The sequence below is a fragment of the Ochlerotatus camptorhynchus genome, unplaced genomic scaffold (genome assembly GCF_037179485.1).
Source record: "Ochlerotatus camptorhynchus isolate MF236.1 unplaced genomic scaffold, CSIRO-AGI_Acam_v1.1 ptg000077l, whole genome shotgun sequence".
NCBI lineage: Eukaryota > Metazoa > Arthropoda > Insecta > Diptera > Culicidae > Ochlerotatus > Ochlerotatus camptorhynchus.
In genome coordinates, this window is record NW_027040567.1 from 1,583,327 (window position 1) to 1,604,575 (window position 21,249).

Here is a 21,249-nt window from a genome sequence, read left to right on the forward strand (position 1 = left end):
AGATTAAGTTTTGCAGCATCTCAGACGAATTAATTTATCAGGAAAAGTAAAAAAGTGTTCCGCTTCCTATGTCACAAGGCAAAAATTTATGCTCACAACACTTTTTTTGAAGTTCTCCTATTCACCACCAGAGGTTGAATCGATCGTTTAGTTTCTATTAAAAGGCCTATTGTTCTTGGAGGTGCTGTACACCTTGAAGCTGATCGAATTGTCCGGCAGGGTGTACGGGTTGGTGAACTCTAACAAGTAGTTCTGCTTGGAAAATGCAATTTGAATTTTACTACCATCATTTCCATTCATTCAATGTTGTTTAAGTGCTGCGTTCGACTGCGATGGCGTCTCCCATCTGGACCATGGCGGTATCCTCAACCGGTGAACACTCGTGTTTATTTCAGTTACCGTGTGGACGTAATTTGTGATGAGTCCCGGTCCCTTTCAAATTTTATCATTATTTATGTACGCACGCTAACTTGAAAGTACCCATTAATGGTTGAAAAAGACCCATTTTGAAGAAAAGTGGCTTAACTCATTAAATGAGTAAATTTTGTACCCATTAATGAGTATCTGTTACCCATTAATGAGTAATTGTTAATCATTAATGGGTAACAGATACTCATTAATGGGTAAAATTGTTTAATCATTAATGAGTTAAGCCACTTTTCTTCAAAATGAGTTTTTTTTACTCATTAATGAGTACTTTCAAGTTAGCGTGCGGTCCATATATATGAAATCGACAGTGAGCATTCATAAGGGCGAATACGCGATGATCGATTCTCTTCATCGATTTTCTCTTTGCATTGCTACAGCTAAGCGAAACAATTTTCTAGAATTTGTTCAATGCAGAGTAGTAACAGGTTGTATTGGCTATCAAAAGCAACAGCAAACGCACCGAGAAACGTTAAATCTAGCGAGTTATTAACAAAAGAGAAAATCGACGAAGAGAATCGATCATCGCGTATAGGCCCTTATGCATGCTCACTGTCGAAATGACGTTTCACATTCATCTAGTGATGGCCGATTTTCATTCGAATTATCGATTAATCGATTAACGAACCGAAAAGTAAAATATTTGTAATCGGTTCTATCATGCCGATATAAGCATTAACTTCTCCAGAGGATCATCACCGATCGTTTCAAACATGTGCTGCACTCTCATTGATGGAAATATGGCAGCACAGCGAACAAAAAAAAAATCGATTAGTTGTTAATCGAGTAATTGAAAAATGGGGCATCTCTGATTTTGGTTTGTTTATTTTGATAAAAACGAGCGCAAAATTTCATCTCTGTCGAGGGGGCAGCAAACGACAAAATTACCTTGAATACGGGGGGTATTCATTGGATGAAAGCGACCGTGAAAGAGGATACTAAAATAGAAAGTTTTTCTTCCGACAGTTTCATCTTAGTATTCATCTTTGGTATTCTCTTTGGTCTTCAGGAACTTTATCCTGACAACATTTCCATACAGGCAGAACAGATTGAACAGCTTATCGGTGATGGCTGTGTTGTTATCGAGTCCGTAGACCATCATCACTGCGCCCTGTTGCTGTGCCGGTTGAATGAAGTTCGCTGGTCCGTTTCGGGTCAGCGGTGCGTTCTTCATTAGTCCTACGTGTGTTCCAGGCGGTGTTGGATTCCAGTTTTCCGACGGATGATACTCGGGCGGTGAAAAATTCGGTGCAAATCCGTTTCCTCCAGAAGGGCTGGTTGACTAATGATTGAGGTTCGTTGTTCGGGGTCGGCCTTCCACCGAAGATGGAAGGATCGTGTAGCAACGGAGCCCGTCCGTTGCAGACATCCTTGAAGAAGGATGCATCCAGTGTGTAGTCCCAACTGGAGTCCATGTCGTTTTTGAAAACATTGAAAAACAAAACAAACACAAGAGCTGTTAAAATACCGGGTTGCCAAACAAGGCATTATTCACAAGCAAACAAAAGTCAGTTCAATGACTTCTTGGCACTGCCGATACAGCTGTGGCACACTGAGGTACACTGATAAAAATGTTGGCACAAAATAAGTGTGTAGAGTGACCACCCCTTGAACTCTGTATATCTTAATCTGTGCCCCTGGGTAATCAAAAAAATTGGCCAATGTTTGACAGTAAATATCATGGTTATAATAAAAATGAAAATCATTGTATGTTTATTGGATTTTTTACGGTTATATCAAGTAGAGATTATTATGTCTTCCCCCTTGGACTGGATCTATTAAGGCTATGTGTTTCATTTGGTGAACTTTCACTTAATTTTGACACTTCGAAAATAAATTATAATGTTCGAAAATTCCACTGTTGTTGATCGTTTACTTTTCAAGAAGATGTTTGTCAAATTTGATTCTTGGTCTGTCAGAAATAACTCTGGTAGAATAGCAGGTTTATTTGAAAATTTTCCATACGTCAAATTTAAGTGTAAATTCTCCAAATGGAGCACAGCCTAAGTTTTCCATATCCGAGTCCATATCCGAGTCCATATCCAGTATTATACACTCATAAAATTCGACACATTTTTATTGACTCCATGTAAAATTCCATATGATTTTCATGTGTCCATACATAAACAGAATCCACTCAGAAGTACACTGGGGGCAAGACAGCTTTTGATCATGAGTAAAATTTGAGTTAATTTTGAGCAACTCTGAGTAACTCGAGTTGCTCAACAAGCGATGCACGGTAACACAGCAACCTTGTTGTGTTTATTCCCCTACTGTCAACGAAAGACGTTCAACGGTGATAAATATTCCTAAATTCTGCAGCTTCCCATTGTCGAAAGGTGAATCCTGATGAATGTCTAAGTGGAATAACTGTATAAGTAAAGAGAGAAAATGGTGGTTTACACTGGATAATCATCCATAGATATATCCCATGACCTTCCTACTGCTTCGTACCAATACTTTGTAAGCCGTTTTCATCCAAATAGCATTTGCAGATTCAAAATATGATAAATTTGGTTAAATTGAACACAGTTTGAATATTCGAAAGGCATCAAAGTTACGACTGAAATAGTATTCTCTAACTTTTGTCTGAATGCCCAAGAATTAGTACAGAACTTTGAGGCAGTTACCTCATAGTTCTGCACTAATACTTGGGCATTCAGAGAAGTATAGAAAATTAATCCGTTTGATTGGTGGTTGTCATGATTTTCAGAAAAATTTACTACAAGCATTTCTAATTGCCACTAGGTTCGACCCGAGATTAATTGAAAGCAATACATTGTCATCGTATAGCCATATTTAAAATTTTAAGTTTCCATAAAACCAAATCAAGCTCCCATCCATCTTGAATTCTCAACTTTAACATTCCTATTTGAGATGATGAAATTTGCAATTGGGTTCTTTAATTTTGAAAAATGTATCGTTTTTTATACATCATCTGAAAGAGCTTCGTTTTCGGAGCACAGCGATATTTTTTTCAAACCACACACTTTTATCTCGATTTTTAAATCAAGATTAAAAGCAAAATAATAACTTCACTGTTTGACACTAAACTAACAAACTGACAGCTCGCTCTCATACAAAGTGACACCGAGGGGCGCTAATAAGGTGATTTTTTGCAAATGTAATCGTACTTATTTAAAATAGTTCCAGTGTACCAAAATTGTTGAAATTTTGGGTTTGGGGTCCATTTTTAATGCAGATTACGAATATGCATTTACCTCAATACCCTTAAAGAACCCAATTGTAGACGTGCAGAACCTCTGATTTGCCAAGCACATGAAGGCCTCATAAATTACGTCTAGCTGGGTGATACGGATACATTTATCATGTTAGGACATCTTCGGATATGGCATTTTTTACCTTATTTCCCTTCAAAGCAAAATTCTTAGATTTCATGCTGTGAATGAATTCAATTGATTAAATAAGGATTTGTATCAAGAATATAATAAAATAATTCTGATTCTCCTCCTCCTCTGACACATAATGTTTATTCATACTGTGGTTTGTTTTTATTTGTTTGATGAATAAGGCCAGACTACTTTGATCATTCTTGAGTAATTATGAGTTACTCAAATTTACTCGGAGCAAAAATATTAACTTTGAGTACAGCTGGCTTGCTCCTAGGAAGTACACATAAAATTTATGAATCAAATGAATAGTATGTGTGTTTACACATGAATTTTATGTGTACACATAAGAACTATGCGTTCAACACATATATTTCATTTGTTCATCACATTGCCAAAATTCATGTGTGGGACACATAAAAATAATCATTGAATTTATTATTGTATGTTCGCCCAAAATTAAACCACCGCTGCCCTTTAATAAATAAAAATAGATTCCCACCTTTTATCTTGATCTCTCATATATTTCTGCCGCGCCTTCGTAAAATGCAATGCTCTCCAGCACGCAGCCAAACGTCAAACTTTTCAAACCAAAACAACAACACGTATCCGTGCAAGTTTTTCTGACTCAGCTGTTCGCATCTTTTTCTGGCAAAATCCTTCGTTTAATTTTCAAATTTCGTTCGCACCGTCCGATCCATCGACAGCATGGATGAAGTTCCGGACAAACCATCCGATTCGGGTGCGATCCCACCTCTGGATCCTAGCAAGACGCCGAAACAAATCTACTTTGAGCTCCTTCGCACCTGGGTCCAGCACGCTCAAATGCAGCAGCAACTTCAAGCCTATTTTCCGTACTACCTGCTGAACAACTATCCCCAGCTGTTCCAGCCGGCAGCTGGAGTGGCCGGAACGAACGGGCAGCCGGTGGCAGGCAATGGAGTGGTTGCCAATGCGGCCGGAAATCAAGTCCAGGCACAGCCAAATACCAATCAGCGAAGGGGTGCCGAACTGCTGGATCCCGCTCGGCAGGAGGAAAGTGAGTTTTTCTGGTTGATGTTCTTTCAAATGAAGGCAATTCGTTCAATCATTACAGTTATCAATCGCAATGGAGGTTACGAGTACGTAATAGCACCACTCTGGAAGCGTTTCGTGGCGGAAGCAATCGATATCGTGATCATTTTCCTGCTCAAAGTTATGACGACGATGGCATTTATCGACTTTTTCGATATTGATTTGTAAGCGTGAGAAGTCAGGTTCTGGTTCGGAAACTGGATTAAAATGGGTTTCCTTTCAGGTTGGACATCGACTTCGACGCCATCCGAAACTCGATCGAGGAGGATTACACCGAACTGCTGTCGTTCACGTCGGAGCTTATTTTCCTCGAAATTATAACGAAATTCGCCGTTTGCATTTACGAAACGGTTTGGACAATCCACGGGCAGGGCCAGATCGGTGGCGCTACTCCGGGAAAAATGTTGATGGGCATCCGAATCGTGCACGTTGATGCGGTAGTCCTGCTGGATCCTCCACAGCCAGGGATGGCGGCCAACAATCAAAATCCAATCAAAGCCCTGCTCTATCCGGCAACGAATCCGGGCTTCAAGCGCGCCCTCTGCCGGTCGATTGCGAAGAACGCCCTGATTGCGCTCTTCTTCCCGATGTGCTTCCTGATGTTCTTCTTCAAGCACAACCGAACCATGTATGATATCATGACCAAGACGATCGTGGTGGAGGATAATCCGGCACCGATGCTTCGGAGGCGCTAGGGTGGTCGCTGCTGGGGGGGTTAAGTGAAGGTAAGTTTTTAAAGTCATTATTCTCTGTGTTAACACTATGAAGTCACGGTTTGGAAGCAGGGTTGCCTCTGGCTTTCGGAATGCCAGTAAACTTTTTTTTTGTAAGGATTGTGTTGTACAACAAAGGATGGCTGTGTTGTATTGATGAAGGCGTATGAACGGTTTACCAAATATTCTTGTTTTAATCCAAATAAATATAGCGGTACAAATATAGCTAGATGCTTGCAATGAAGAACAGCGAAAAGAAAGCCTGATACAGTCAGGAATCATTACTGCCGGATTCCATATTGCCTTGTCCCGTGAACGTTCTCTGAATTCTTAAAGTTTTCGAAGTTTCTAGACCGAGGCTCGGTAACTTAGTGACTACCGTTTAGTAAGTAGTGCCTTATTCTATCCCCACTAGATTTCTGTGCTGCAGCTTTTACTGATCGCATCACTGACCACAGTGAATCCTAATCTGGCAATTGTGGACGATGTTGTGGTAAACTCGGTTTCTAGTAACAACGATTGTCGAATTAATCATCCTTGCTCTCCCCAAAGGCCGTGAGAACCTAGCTGGCGTATGTAATGATCTGAATCAGTGAACTTGTTTAATTTTTTTTACAGTATGTACAACTGGTTGTATGGAGATTTCGTTTTTATGGCTTTCTCAGTCTAGGGTAATCCAAACAGGGCAATGCACAACTACCTGTTTGGATTACCCTAGACTGAGAAAGCCATAAAAACGAAATCTTGTATGTACATTAAAGATAGAAATCAATGTGGTACTCTGTGCAATTTCAATGGTTCTGATCAGCAACGGAGAAGCAACTATGGCGTGCCCGATCTTTAAAAATAAAAATCTAGAGTTTCTGGAATTTTCGAAGCTTATGATGTTTCTAGAAACCTTGGAGTTGCAAGAGTTTCAAGTTCGCAGTTCGGAAAACCCAAATAAAATCATGATTCAGGCCAAATTTACGGAGAAAATCTGGTATACACATTTCGAACCCCACCACCTCTATCAGCCCAAGGTGGAAAGTCTCTTTAATAAAGAAAAAAAAAACCCAACCGCCTCAAATCGTGATAAAGGCCATATATACGGAGATAAACGGATTTGGAAAACCCACATCATGATTTAGGCCAGTGGTTGTCAACGTTTTCAGCTCCACGACCCACTTTGTGAACAATTGGGTGTTCCGCGGCCCCTGGAAAGTACCTTGTATAAATTACGCTGAGATGAATAAAAAGCATTCATTTGATCTGTTAGTTATTCGTTTTACTTCAAAATACTATGTTAACAACAGCCAACAACTCGTTCAGTGCGATTGTTGCAGATCTCAAATCTAGTTACGATGCTGCGTTTGTGATCATGCCAATCTCATATCTTCGTCAACGTTCAATCTGTTTCTTGTCATGGTTTTAATGTTGAGAAGAGTTGAAAATGCAAATGGAACAAGGATCTTCAATGTCTGTTAGAATACTTTGGGATTCGACACTGGTTCAAATCTTTTTTCACAGAACAAATCACGAGATGAGGAATCATTTATAAGTCTTCCACATCCATTAACGAAGAAAACGGATTGCGGACTACATCAGCATCTTCTTGTATCAGCTCAGGGAAATGCAGCTCAAATTGATAATCCAGTGAGTGAAAATGAGCAATAATTTCTGATTAAAGATCCGAATTTAGCTCGTTTGCTCTTTTGTCAGTCATACTTCAGAGTCTATGGAACATGGCAACATTTCCAATACTAACCTTTCGGGACCAGTTTTGCTTGAATGCTTTAAGATCGTCTTGGAAGTGAATTAGATGTGTTTGCTAGCCCTCTGAGATGAACTAGCCATCGGCTAAAAACCTCACTAATAAAGTATTAAAAAAAAAAAAGTTTACTGGCCCCGTAGTTTAAAGTCCAGCGAATTTTGATGCACAACAAATTATTGATCAAGCGAGGCGCTTAGCCAACCTTCCACACTAAAATTAGCAATGAAATCATTTTCCCTTGAACTTCCAAGAACATTTTGATTTCGTCCTTCTATTCAAAAGCACGGTTGAGAACATTGCCTTTGGACAACCAGCGCACAACAGTTTAGAAAAGAAGAACCACGTGATGTGAATTAATTTGATTGTAGAGTTCTTTGAATAAACGAGTATCCCAGAGCTCCAGATTTGACAAAGTTAACAATTTTGATGACAGAATCAAGTACTTTTAACATTAGTTCCGGCAGAGTCTTCCTCTTACTGACAGGGGGATATCGAACACCTGTGGCGTATGAAGCAAGCTCTATAATCTCTTTCTGAAATATAGATTTGTTACCAAGTATTGCTAGAGCGCCATCGGTATTAACTCCACTTACTTTTTCCTACTCTAAGCCCCCCGATTAAAAAAATGTTTTGATTTCAGCCATGATATTAGCATAGAGGTAACTCTAAGACTAGTAGGTCCCGAAGAAACGTGCTCAACTTTTTGGCTCAGCTCTGATACTATCTTCGGTCCCAAGCTTATCGATTCACCCCTAGAAACATAGGAAAATCCACTAACCCCTCATTCTATCTGTCAAACTTTCATAGCGAATCAAAACAAACATTGTGTAGTACTAGTCAAGTAGTGAGCCAATTTAAAATCGTTAGTTCCCACCAGTTGATATTAGGCTGTCCACGAGACAGTTGTGATCAGCTGACTTTTTTGTTTACCAAGAACTTTTGACAGATCACAGTAGAACCATAGAGGTAACTCTAAGACTAGAAGGTCCCGAAATAACGTGCTCAACTTTTTGGCTCAGCTCTGGTACTCTCTTCGGTCCCAAGCTAATCGATTCACCCCTCGAAACATAGGAAAATCCACTAACCCCTCATTTTATCTGTCAAACTTTCATAGCGAATCAAAACAAACATTGTGTAGCAGTAGAATTTCGACTAGAATGGGCTACGTTAATCGTTTGCTTGGGACCAATAGGCTAGTCAAGTAGTGAGCCAATTTAAAACAAGGGGGAGATGGCTGTCAAATACGAACAATCGTCGCCTACCTCGCATAACTGGTTCCAAACGTAAACAAGTCATAAGAAACCTACAGGGTTTGTTTACGTTTGGAACCAACTTCTTACAAGAATGATCAGTAGGCTGATTTGACAGCACGTCCCACCCCAGATTTAAAATCGTTAGTTTCGTATTGATTGTTGGTACTAGCAACAATCAATACGAAACTAACGATTTTAAATTGGCTCTCTACTTGACTAGCCTATTGGTCCCAAGCAAACGTTTAACGTATCCCATTGTAGTCGAAATTCTACTACTACACAATCAAAACATTCGCTATGAAAGTTTAACAGATAAAATGAGGGGTTATTCGTTTTTTCTATGTTTCGAGGGGTGAATCGATTAGCTTGGGACCGAAGATAGTACCAGAACTGAGCCAAAAAGTTGAGCTCGTTTCTTCGGGACCTTCTGGTCTTAGAGTTACCTCTATGGTACTAGTACTTGATGGTTTATCAAGCTGAACATTGCATTAGGTCCTAAGTAACATTGATTGATTCTCTTCGTCGACTTTCTCTTTGCATCCCCAATGTCAATGTCATTAGTGACGAAGGAGACGAACACTGAAATTTACGTTCGTGAGTGTTTGAATCGGGGTCTGCGGTCCATGAGCCATCAACATGACCATGGCCCAGTACTATTTTGGTCCGGTTTAGTGTCAATTCACTGCTCGAAAGAAACGGTAGCTTGGTACTAAAGAGCCTGAATTTATAAAGAGCCGACATCTTATCCATTTGACAGTTCTTTTGCTCGATTGGAATAAGTTTTCCTAGGACTTTGACAGATAATCGATTGTTCCAATTTTGAAAAGTCGTCTCTTCATAAATGCAGGTTCTTTACTTGGTACAAAGCGAACAAAGTGCAATAAGGCTGTCCACGAGACAGTTGCGATCAGCTGACATTTTTGTTTACTAAGAACTTTTTACAGATCACAGTAGAACTGACAGTTCACTCTCATATGAATTTCTGCTTTGTTTATGTTTACATTCAACACCAGATCACTCACACACTCTTGATTTCTAGCTGTCAGTTCCACTGAGAATCGTCTCTTGGATCACCTTATACGTGCCAAAAGAGATGAATCCTCCAAATTGGGTTCTTTAAGGGTATTGAGGTAAATGCATATTCGTAATCTGCATTAAAAATGGAACCCAAACCCAAAATTTCATCAATTTTGGTACACCGGAACTATTTTAAATAAGTACGAGTACATTTGCAAAAATCGCCTTATTAGCGCCACTTTGTATGGGAGTGAGCTGTCAGTTTGTCAGTTTAGTGTCAAACAGTGAAGTTATTATTTTGCTTTAAATCTTGATTTAAAAATCGAGATGAAATATTTCAGAAAGTGCCCGACGGTGCTCCTTCTATTTGCGTGACAAGCTTTCATTATTGTTTTCATTGAGGTATTACTCAGGGAACAATGTTAAGCACCATTTTGGTACATGGTATTGTAACTAATCTTATATGTGCTTCATTTTGATTTGGGATAAGTGTTTGAACTATGGCTCGGGATTTCCACTGTGGTGTGCTTCTATTGTGACATACCCATATGTATTTTTGTGGTGTGACATAGTGGAAACGTGAGAGCGTAATTGGAACATATACCCTATATAATTTAAAAATCAGCTAGGAGACTAACTTCAAAATGAAGCATTTTAGTCACATCAAGGTGTTACCTGGGTCGAACTAAGATATAATAAATAGGTATAGGCTTAAGGGGAGGTTTACTTGATTTTTTTTTGCATAAAATGAAAGCTACAAGTGTGTAGAATATGTGGCCAAAAGGATTTTACGATCCGAAACATATTTAGCGAGTTATGGCGCTTTGAGTGAACCTTTGTCATGCGCGCTGAGGGACGCAACAAAAACTTTAAACGCGTTTTTCTCGAAACCATATTTTTTATAACAACTTAGAGCATAGGGCTTGAACAAATGATCCGATTTACAATCGGAAAATTGCGCTTTGAAGGATACTATTTTTTGTATGGCTTATACCTAAAATGAAAAAAAAATGTTAGTTACTATTTTTTAAGCAAGGTCAAAGTGAGAAAAAAGGGGTGAAAAAAGCACTAAATTTTCAAATGTCCATAATTTGGTCAATTTTTGTCGGATTTCGTTCTAGTTAGGTATAAGCCATAGGGAATATTATCAACTTTAACCACAATAAAAATTTCTCGAAGTTCTGCAGCAAAACCTGACTGACACTCCTCCACGCGAGCCGCCATTTTGTTTTTTTACCTTCAAAAAATTTCCAAGTATTCAGGAATAGTGGACAAATATAATTATCGAAACCGGAAGTTCGTATGTCTTTTCATTCTCCTGAAAAAAAATTCCAAAGTTCAACTGTTTTTCAGCCAAATCCAAGTAAACCTCCCCTTAAATCAAAAGTACTTGAAACACGTTTAATTTTAGATTACAAGCACAAGTGCAGGTACTTAATAAAGCATGCACACTTAGAAATTATTATTTTTACACGAGACGTAATTCAACTTTGACGTAAATCATGGAACATAAACAAACATGGCATGTAAAATTAAGTGTCCGGAAACTGAAACATATGCAACTCGACGAAAAATGCGTTCGATTGAATTGATTTTCTCGTTCTTTTCAACTGATTCTTATGTCAAAAGGGCCGCTTGCATGTGTCGGTCTCAGGGCACTTAAATTTACATGTCTTTTTCGTAGTGTTTGGGTTATGATTGATTAGGTGAATTAGAGCTTTTAATAATTTATTAAATTAGACTAATGAGATATCATAATCATCAAATGAACTTAAATAAGAAACTACAGAAAGTCTAATGACATTAAGTAGATTAACAAAAGAATTAGGATGCGGGGAGTCCGCTTAGGGAGGCAATTAACCTTTAAAGATGTAGAATAAATCTTCTTAATTAGTCTTGAACTTTAAAAAGAAAAAGCAGGCAGACCAATAGCATTAAGCAGATTTACAAGGAGAGGAATAGTTTAGGAAATAAGAAAAGGAAAGGAATGTGACAAGTAATAGCTTTTAAACTTTTGGAGGTATTGTATTCCCCTGAGTTTGTTGTACTCGATTACTATATTATTCTCTCAATACGCGATATCTCTTATATATGCGGTTAAAGCATTTGAGTTAACTTATTTCTTAGTGTTCAACGCGCCTACGTCTACGGAGCTTACGCAGAAGTGATTCACAATGCAGTAGAGCTCACCAAAAGTTTTTTTGAGCTTCTGGTTGCGAAATCTTGAAATAATTGATACGTGCGGTAAAATAACTAAATTGAAACAAATCTCAACAGTAAAATAAGTAGAATATTTAGGGAGGAAACCAAAATTAATCAACTTGCCAACATAGGCTATCACATATATTTTTGTGGCACTCTTTAAGTGATAATAAGTTGTTTTTTTTCTCTACGGTTGTTTCGCGTGGCGTTCGCAATTTGCGCGATTTTCGTATCTTACGTAATTTAGATGTTTAGCTATAAACGGTTTCACTGACTCGAGGTCGTTCCTTAAGCGGTGTTGGTACAGGTTAAACCTTTGCCGATTGTCGGATTCAACGCGCCTACGTGTACGGAGCTTACGCAGAAAAGATACGCAATTCGGTAGAGTTTGTCAAACGCTTTTGAGCTTATAGAATTTGTTCGGTACGGTCGCGAAATCTTGAAATGATTGATACGTTCTTTAAATTAACTAATTTGATACAAAGCTCAGTAGTAAATAAGTAGAATATCTAGGGAGGAAACCAAAATTAATCAACTTGCCAACATAGGCTATCACATTTATTTTGGTGGCACTCTTTAAATGATAATAAGCCTTTTTTCTCGCTTCGGTTGTCTCGCACGGCTTTCGGAATTCGCGCGGTTTTCGTAACTTACATAATTTAGATATTCCGTTCGACACGGATTTACTTCTTCAATTGGATTACTACGCGGATGTTTCTACACGTACACGTCACAGCATTTTTTCTATAAGTATCTTGAAACAATACATACGGAATCAGTCAAGTCTTGAAAATTAAGCTGTCACGCAGCTCCAGCTTGATACCCAATAAAAAAAAAGAAAATTAACATAACGTTGTTTTATTCCAATAATAAACTGTGCTTAAACTTTCTGTGACACCCTATATCAAGATAGAGCTGGAATTAGGGCATAACAGTTTTTGTAAAAAATAACTTCTTTCGATGATGTCTTGAAAGTCAAGGCTCGCCCAAGCAAATCAATTTCACTATCAGGTAGGGTAAGACTTCCCCTACCCGACGGTAATGTTGGTTTGCGTGGGCGTCCCTTGAATTCCTAGAAATCATCGAGAGAAGTCATTATTCACAAAAGCTGTTACGCCCTTATTCCAGCTCTATCTAGAAAAGCAATAGTTACAATTTAATAACCTGCCAATTCTATGATGTAAAGCAAATTTATTATCTCGATCAATTTGCCGATTCCGAACAACAACAAAATGAAATTTCGATTCGTCACCTCGTTTCCCCTTGGCCATCTTCCATCTGTCAGATTAGGCTTTGAACCATTTGGTGGATTTTTTTTTAACTTTTGTTTCTTTTAAAATGATTGACCACATTCGTGATGTATGTATGTATGTAAGTAGCCACCAGCTTGGGTGGCATGCGGCTCCACTCAACAGCAAGATCAAATTCCTTCATCATTCTGAATTCAACATACTGCTGTATGAAGGGCCAAAAAGGGTTGGATGGGCCCGTAAGCAGAGGCACTTACGCGAAACCTGCGGGAATAAGAGAATCTCCTTCCAACAATATGATCCAACAAAACGAATAACGAAATTCGTAATACATGTTAAGTTTTCCACGGGACGGTTTGTTTTAGAAGAACGCGTCAAATTCATTGCAACTGTTGAAGTGAAATGTAACTGTCTAAAATGACAGTACACATTCCCTCCTAGACTCTGGTTGGCACTCCACTCCATTGTCCAGTTACAACTTCAATGATGCCCTGATGCTCCCTTCCGTCCCAGCATTTTTTAGTATACAGGATAAATTTATATATAATCATGATATATTTAACGGAAATACAATATATATAGGGATATGCAAAATATGTAAAATAAACAAATAATACAAAATACAAATAACCTTAATTTCAAAGTATTGTAAATAGTTTTTACTCATACTTTTATTCATGTGCTATGAAAAGATATTATGACGTGTCCTGGAATGTTTTCAAATTATAATACTAAAGCAATGAATCAATATATCGTGATTGACAAACTTCGTGATGTTAATTTAACAGACACTTATACTACGACTCTGCCAAACAAAGTTGTATAATATTAAATATACCAATGTTCCATTCTTGCCATTTGCAATGGCGACCCGAAAAATATCGCTTCTCGCACCATCTAGCGTTGAAAAAGGTCAGCAACATTCATCCAATTGGGTTCTTTGATTTTGAAAAAAATATCGGTAGCGATATTTTTTTCAAACCCACACACTTGCATATCGATTTTTAAATCAAGATTTAAAGCAAAATAATAACTTCACTGTTTGACACTAAACTGACAAACTGACAGCTCGCTCCCATACACAGTGACACCGAGGAGCGCTAATAAGGTGATTTTTGCAAATGTAATCGTATTTATTTAAAATAGTTCCAGTGTACCAAAATTGATGAAATTTTGGGTTTGGGTTCCATTTTTAATGCAGATTACGAATATGCATTTACCTCAATACCCTTAAAGAACCCAATTACAATCGAGGGACACGAATATAGTACTTATTACACATATTAAAGTCAAATTAATTTCAATAATTAAATATTGTGTTTTTTTTCATTAAAGTTTGTCTTACGTGTCACATTTGTCATCAAATGAAGTAATACCAGTAATACGCTGAAATACCCTTAAAATATTTCCCAAAATTTCATTTGGTTTTCCCCTCGTGAAGATAAAAAAAATACATTGGTAGTCTTTTTGGCCACAGAGGCGCTCTCTCTCATTGCTAAGAATTTGGTTTGCCAGCTAATAAGGTGATCCAAGAGACCTTTCTCAGTAGAACTGACAGCTAGAAATCAAGAGTGTGTGAGTGATCTGGTGTTAATTGTGCTAAATGTAAACATAAACAAAGCAGAAATTCATATGAGAGTGAACTGTCAGTTCTACTGTGATCTGTCAAAAGTTCTTGGTAAACAAAAAAGTCAGCTGATCGCAACTGTCTCGTGGACAGCCTTATAGTACGTTCAGACTATAGAAGTTATAACAACCGGTGGAAACTAAGGATTTTAATTTGGCTCACTACTTGACTAGCCTATTGGTCCCAAGCAAATCGATTAACGTACCACATTCTAGTCGACATTCTAGCACTACACTATGTTTGTTTTGATTCGCTATGAGAGTTTGACAGATAAAATGAGGGGCTCGTGGATTTTCCTATGTTTCGAGGGGTGCATCGATTAGCTTGGGACCGAAGAGAGTACCAGAGCTGAACCAAAAAAATGAGCACGTTTCTTCGGGACCTTCTGGTCTTAGATTTACCTCTATGGTTATAACATGTTATAGCGTTATCTTGATGGTGGTTTCTGTGTTGCAATTATTTGGCAATCGTTATAACATGTTATAACTGCTCAGTCTTGCTCTCTGTGAAACATGGCTTTCTTCCGATAAAGAACTCAACTTCCACGATTTTAACATTATACGCCTGGATATAAACGATTCTTGTGGAGGAGTACTTTTAGGGATCAAAAAGTGCTACCCTTTCTACAAAATTTCCCTTCCTGCTCTATCAGGCATCGAAATCGTCGCTTGCCAAATAAATGTGAAGAACAAAGACCTTTGCATAGCTTCAGTTTATGTTCCACCAAGAACCTCCATTAGCCGTAGTCAACTCTGGAATCTTGTTTCGATTTTTCCATCCCCAGTATTAATTCTGGGTGATATGAACTCCCATGGTACTGGGTGGGGCAATCTATACGATGACAATAGAGCGGCTATTTTTTACGATTTATGCGACGATTTCAACTTGACTATTTTGAACACTGGTGAAGCGACACGTATAGCAAAACCTGCGGCTCGAGAAAGCCGACTCGACCTATCATTGGATTGTCTGTAGAAGGTTATCAATGATCCCCATGGTAGTGATCGTTTTCCAATCATCATTTCAATTAAGTGTGGCCCTCAATCTGTAGAACCATCTCGAGTTCCATTTGATCTTACAAGGAACATCGATTGACAGAAATATGCAACGGCGGTGACAATCGGTGCAGAATCAATAGATACGCTTCCACCATGGGAAGAATATCGATTCCTCGCCGATTTGATATACAAAAGCTCACTGGAAGCACAAAAAAGAAAAGTTACAAGTGCGCCCTTCAAAAGGAGACCAGCCACACCTGGATGGGACGAAGAATGCACAAAATTGTATGTAGAAAAATCTGATGCTTTCAAAGCTTTTCGTAGACACAAAACTTCCACTTATTTCGAGGAATATTCAAAGCTTGATACAAAGCTGAAACAATTAGTCAAAGAAAAGAAACGCGGTTATTGGCTCGGAACATGCGTAACCGTTCATCTTCTAATGAGAGTGAAGAATACTCCAACCGATGGATATTCGATTTCGCAAAAAAGGTCTGTCCGGACTCAGTTCCACCACAACACATTCTTCGAGAAGCGTCTCCGAGCGGCAGCTCACTGGATAGACCATTCACAATGCTGGAATTCTCTATGGCTCTTCTTTCATCGAACAACTCCTCACCGGGAAGCGATATGATTCAATTCAATCTTCTGAAAAATCTGCCAGATATCGCTAAAAGACGCTTGCTAGACATATTCAACATTATGTGACTATGGCATGACCAGACACTCCCGGGTAACTAGCTCAGTAGCATGAGACCCCTGAACTGTGTCGCAGGGCCGGCATGTTACTGGGTATTCGGAGGGGCTACGCGGGCAAAGTATGAAACACAGGAATATTCACATTTTATAACACATTTATTTGCCCTATTCTGTGGCGTGTGGGTGTGGGTTTTCACATATATGTGGCGTGTATGCGAGGGTTTTAAAATTTGCACTGTACTCACTGCTGCAGCGGGATCTCCTACGGCGTCGCGACGCTGGCGTTGGCCCACACGGCTGCTCCTGCACTACCGTGTGGCCGGAAACTTGCGGCGCGGGCTGCAGACAGTGTTGTTGCAGCTTTGGGAGAATGGCGGATCTGGTGGCGTTCATCAGCCACATACGGCTCAGCAGGTGTTGCTGGCTCGTTTGGCTGGCAGGCGTCTTCCGTCGTTGACGGCATCGGCTGACCGTGGCATGGCCACCTTGGTCGAGCCGAGACGGGACCGTCCTTGGCAATTAAGGCCACCGGTCTGAGGGAATCGTCCCTGACGGACGATCGAGTATCATTTACTGTTAGGCTCGGAAGCCATCTTGACTTCCGAGCCGAGCCGTGTAAAACCGTTTTACGGTACGAGGTGTACATGTTGTACAAAAGCACAAGAGCACAAGAGGTCCTGAACGGAGGTAGGCTATCCAGCCCAAACCCCACAAGAGGGGGGGGGGGGGGTTGTATTATATATGCACTACACTTCACGATACCGGTGTACACGGACGCCTGATTACTTCTGCCAATTAGAAGATTTTTTCTTTTACCACTCGCATGTCTTTTGCCGATCATTCTCCATTTTTAGCTTAATTGTCCTCCCTGTAGTATCGTTCGAGTGTTTTTGCAGCGGTACTAACCCTCTCGCTGCTGTGTGTTGCCTTCTGTCTTTTATATTAAAATACGTGAATTTTCCAAACAACAACAACTCATACAAACGAAAATCCACGGATTGTAACCAACTGGTTACAATTATACCGCCTGAATGGAGACAGGTCAAAGTAATAGCCATTCTAAAACCTGGCAAACCAGCGGCTGACCATAACTCATACCGTCCGATTGCTATGCTTTCGTGCATTAGGAAATTCTTGATGCTTTCGGTGGCTGCGCTCGATTCCACTGGGCCACGGCCGGTGCCGGTGGTGTAGTGGTAAGAGTGGCTGCTTTCTCACACCCCAATGGGTCTGGGTTCAATCCCAGCTGAGGTCGGTGGGATTTTTCTGAGGCATAAAAATCTCTGGTCACGTCTTCCTTCGGAAGGGAAGTAAAGCCGTTGGTCCCGGCCCATGTGTGTTGATGAATGGGTGCGATATCCTACGCAGGTGTGGAAGCTGCCTTCCTGCACATTCGATTCCCGTCAATGGATGGCAATCGATGTCTGTCGGTGATTGGCACTAAATTGCGGAACAGAGACCGACGTTAAATAAAGGAATGAATGTGCATTAGGAAATTGTTGGAGAAAATGATCCTTCGGAGACTCGATCAGTGGGTCGAAACAAATAACTTGCTATCAAATACAAAGTTTGGGTTCCGCAAGAGCAAAGGAACAAACGATTGTCTAGCGCTGCTTTCCACAGATATTCAACTGGCCTTTGCACACAAGGAGCAATTGGCTTCAGTATTCTTGGACATTAAGGGGGCTTTTGATTCAGTTTCCATTGAAATTCTGTCAGACAATCTGCACAGATGTGGACTTTCCGGAATTTTAAATAATTTATTGAACAATTTGTTGTCAGAAAAGCAAATGAACTTTTCCCTTGGACAACTGACAACTTCCAGAATTAGCTACATGGGCCTGCCCCAAGGCTCATGTCTCAGCCCTCTTCTTTATAACTTTTATGTCAAAGATATCGACAACTGTTTGACAGAACAATGCACGCTAAGACAACTTTCAGATGACGGTGTGGTTACATTACTCAATCATTGTCTTTCAAGTACCTTGGGGTCTGGTTTGATTCAAAGTGCACTTGGAATACCCATATTACGTATTTGAAGCAAAAATGTCAACAGAGGATCAACTTTCTCCGTTCAATTTGCGGCACATGGTGGGGTGCTCATCCGGGAGACCTCATAACACTTTAAAAAACAACTATTCTCTCTGTTCTAGAGTACGGCTCTTTCTGCTTTCCCTCGGAAAGAAAATGTCACCTAATAAAATTGGAACGAATTCAGTATCGTTGTCTGCGTATTGCTCTTGGCTGTATGCACTCAACGCATAACATGAGTCTCGAGGTTCTGGCAGGAGTAACACCCCTCCAGAACCGTTTCTGGGAGCTCTATTTCAGAATACTAAGTAACAACGCTAACGCTAACGCTAACGCTAACGCTAACGCTAACGCTAACGCTAACGCTAACGCTAACGCTAACGCTAACGCTAACGCTAACGCTAACGCTAACGCTAACGCTAACGCTCTCTCTCTCAGAATACTAATCAAATGCGGAGTGACGAACACACTTATAATTGAAAATTTTGAAGAAATTCTTGGGTTGAGCACACAATCTCGATTTATGAGAATCTACCACCACTACATATCGTCAGATATGTGTCTTCCTTGTTACACTCCAGACCGTGCTCACTTCACCAATCGCAGCTCCTCAATTAATCATTTTGTTCGACCATTTTCCACAGAGATGGCGCTGTTCCGCTGGTAGGAAATGAAAAAAATCCCCATATTAAAATTGAGAGAAGTGGGAATAATTCGCTTTCGGTGCATATTCAGTTAAAAAAAAAATGAACGACAACCTAAAGAAATTAGTCAGGGGCTTTGTCGTTCAGTTTTTTCCCGGGAATTAATGCTAAACAAGCTACAATTAAATAAAAATGATTTTCCCCATACAATTTTACCTGCTTTACTACCAGTCCCCAGAGAGCCAAAAAATTTCAAATTTGAGAGAGAAATTCTCTCTTACGAGCTCAATCTCTCAACATGCCATGTATTTTGTTGACACTCGATTTGTGATTTCCCTTTCACAGATTACAAAATAGAGTACCTGACACTACAAAACATGTCTGGTACCTCTATATATGCATTTGCTTTAACATTTGAAGTCCCTCCTTTTTTACATGTTCTGCGCAAAAGATACTTTATGCCCCGCCCCATACATAAAATTCGCCGAAAAATTCTGTTAGGTGTGAGCTATTTTGTGTGCAGAATGTGTACAAAAGGAGGGACTTCGAATAATCTAAATGCATATATAGAGGTACCAGACATATTTTGCACTGCAGTGTCCTCTGTGAACAATTCTAGGAAAACAGATTGTGTGTAGTTTCCGATAGATGTCACCGCAAACAACAGCTGTGACATCTGATGGAACATGAATGCAGAAGCTTGACAAAATGATTAATTGAATATGATCTGACTATGAAACAAGCAGCTCATGGGATTCCCGATCAACTTCGACCTATTATTATCCCGCGTATTTTTACTGAAAAGTACCAACACGTCAATTGCGTGAAAAGATATTTTTTTACAGACGGGTCTCGTCTCAGTGGATCCACTGGCTTCGGTGTCTTTTAAAACTCTAGCGCCTTCCGCTAACTTCAGGAACCTTGTTCCGTTTATGTTGCTGAGCTGGCAGCAATCAACTTCGCATTGGGGATGATTTCCGACATGCCCGCACACCATTACTTCATCTTCTCGGATAGTCTCAGTTCGATTAAGGCTATTCGGTCGATGAAACCAAGTAGACAGACACTCATCTTATTTCCTTTCAAACGTAAGAGAGCAGATGAGTGTGCTGGTCGAAAGATCATATATGATTACCTTTGTATGGGTCCCTTCACATTGCTCAATCCCAGGCAATGAGAAAGCGGACTCTCTCGCAAATATGGGGCTCAGGAAGGTGAATTTTATGACAGGCAAATTTCACACGATGAATTTTACCATTTAGTGCGTCAGAGTACCCTTTCGAGTTGGCAAACCGATTGGGACAATGGAAATCTTGGACGGTGGTTACATTTAATTATCGCTAATGTTTCTTCCATGGCGTGGTTTAAAGGCTTAGGCTTAAGTCGTGACTTCATTCGCGTGATGAGTAGACTTATGTCCAACCACTACTCGCTAGATGCGCATCTCAATTGAATAAACCTCGTGGACAGCAACATATTTCGGTGTGGAAACGGTTACGACGACGTCGATAACGCAGTTTGGCAATGTACGGATAATGACGCCGCCAGAGAGCGACTTTTGAATACCCTCGAGGCCCAACGAAGGCAACCCTATATCCCTATCAGGGAAGTGTTGGGTACCCGCGATCTCTACTGTATGCAGCCGATTTATGTGTTTCTGCAAATGTCTAGTATAAGAATTTAATTAGTTTGTTTTTTGTATCCCTTTATTAGTTTTTGTTTGTCTTGTCCCCCGTCTCGACGAGTCTCATCGTCGCCCACTGGTCACCATAGCCGGTCGAACTCCAGACAAATCTAGAACCACACTACCGTTCATACTGGCGACAACGCTCTGATTAGACAACAAAACCCTACTCCTAAGCTCCTCCCCCTTTCCTATCCTTCGACAATGTACCCCTCTAACCTCGAGTAAGCCGCGAGTATTCCGCCCAATTCCTACTAGACATAGAATTAAGTGAATTTTGAAACAAACAAAGAACAATGAATTATCGGCTCCGTAAAGCTAACGCGATTGAGCCTTACAAATAAACAAACTAGATAAAAAAAACTGCTCAGTCTGGATAGCGCTTAAGCGAAAGAGGGGATCATATTGTTAATATGATATATTTGGCGCTGTCAAAATTAATTACGATGATCTATGTTACATTTTATGAGGAGCCTAGCCCGAATGCAGAATTCTCAAAGCATTGTTGAGTTTTATTCCATTTTACTT

General features: G+C 39.8%; 1 protein-coding gene across 2 annotated transcripts; it reads left to right on the forward strand.

The window, feature by feature from the left end:
• The first annotated feature begins 4,387 nt into the window (after positions 1-4,387).
• Positions 4,388-5,788, forward strand: LOC135697589 (protein FAM8A1). 2 transcript variants are annotated; one of them, XM_065217372.1, is made up of 3 exons: positions 4,388-4,815; positions 4,891-5,014; positions 5,074-5,788. In XM_065217372.1, the coding sequence occupies exons 1-3, from the start codon at positions 4,485-4,487 to the stop codon at positions 5,543-5,545; spliced, it is 927 nt and encodes a 308-aa protein (XP_065073444.1). In that variant the 5' UTR covers positions 4,388-4,484; the 3' UTR covers positions 5,546-5,788. The 2 variants fall into 2 exon arrangements, with proteins under 2 accessions (XP_065073444.1, XP_065073443.1); XM_065217371.1 differs by having other exon boundaries at positions 4,390-4,815; positions 4,873-5,014.
• Positions 5,789-21,249: the final 15,461 nt, after the last annotated feature.

Excerpts from the sequence above, each read along its gene's own strand:
- LOC135697589 (XM_065217371.1), top strand. The coding sequence starts at position 4,485 with ATGGATGAAGTTCCGGACAAACCATCCGATTCGGGTGCGATCCCACCT. Across the intron at positions 4,816-4,872 it reads TCCCGCTCGGCAGGAGGAAA|TTATCAATCGCAATGGAGGT; the intron begins GTGAGTTTTTCT and ends CAATCATTACAG. Across the intron at positions 5,015-5,073 it reads GACTTTTTCGATATTGATTT|GTTGGACATCGACTTCGACG; the intron begins GTAAGCGTGAGA and ends GTTTCCTTTCAG.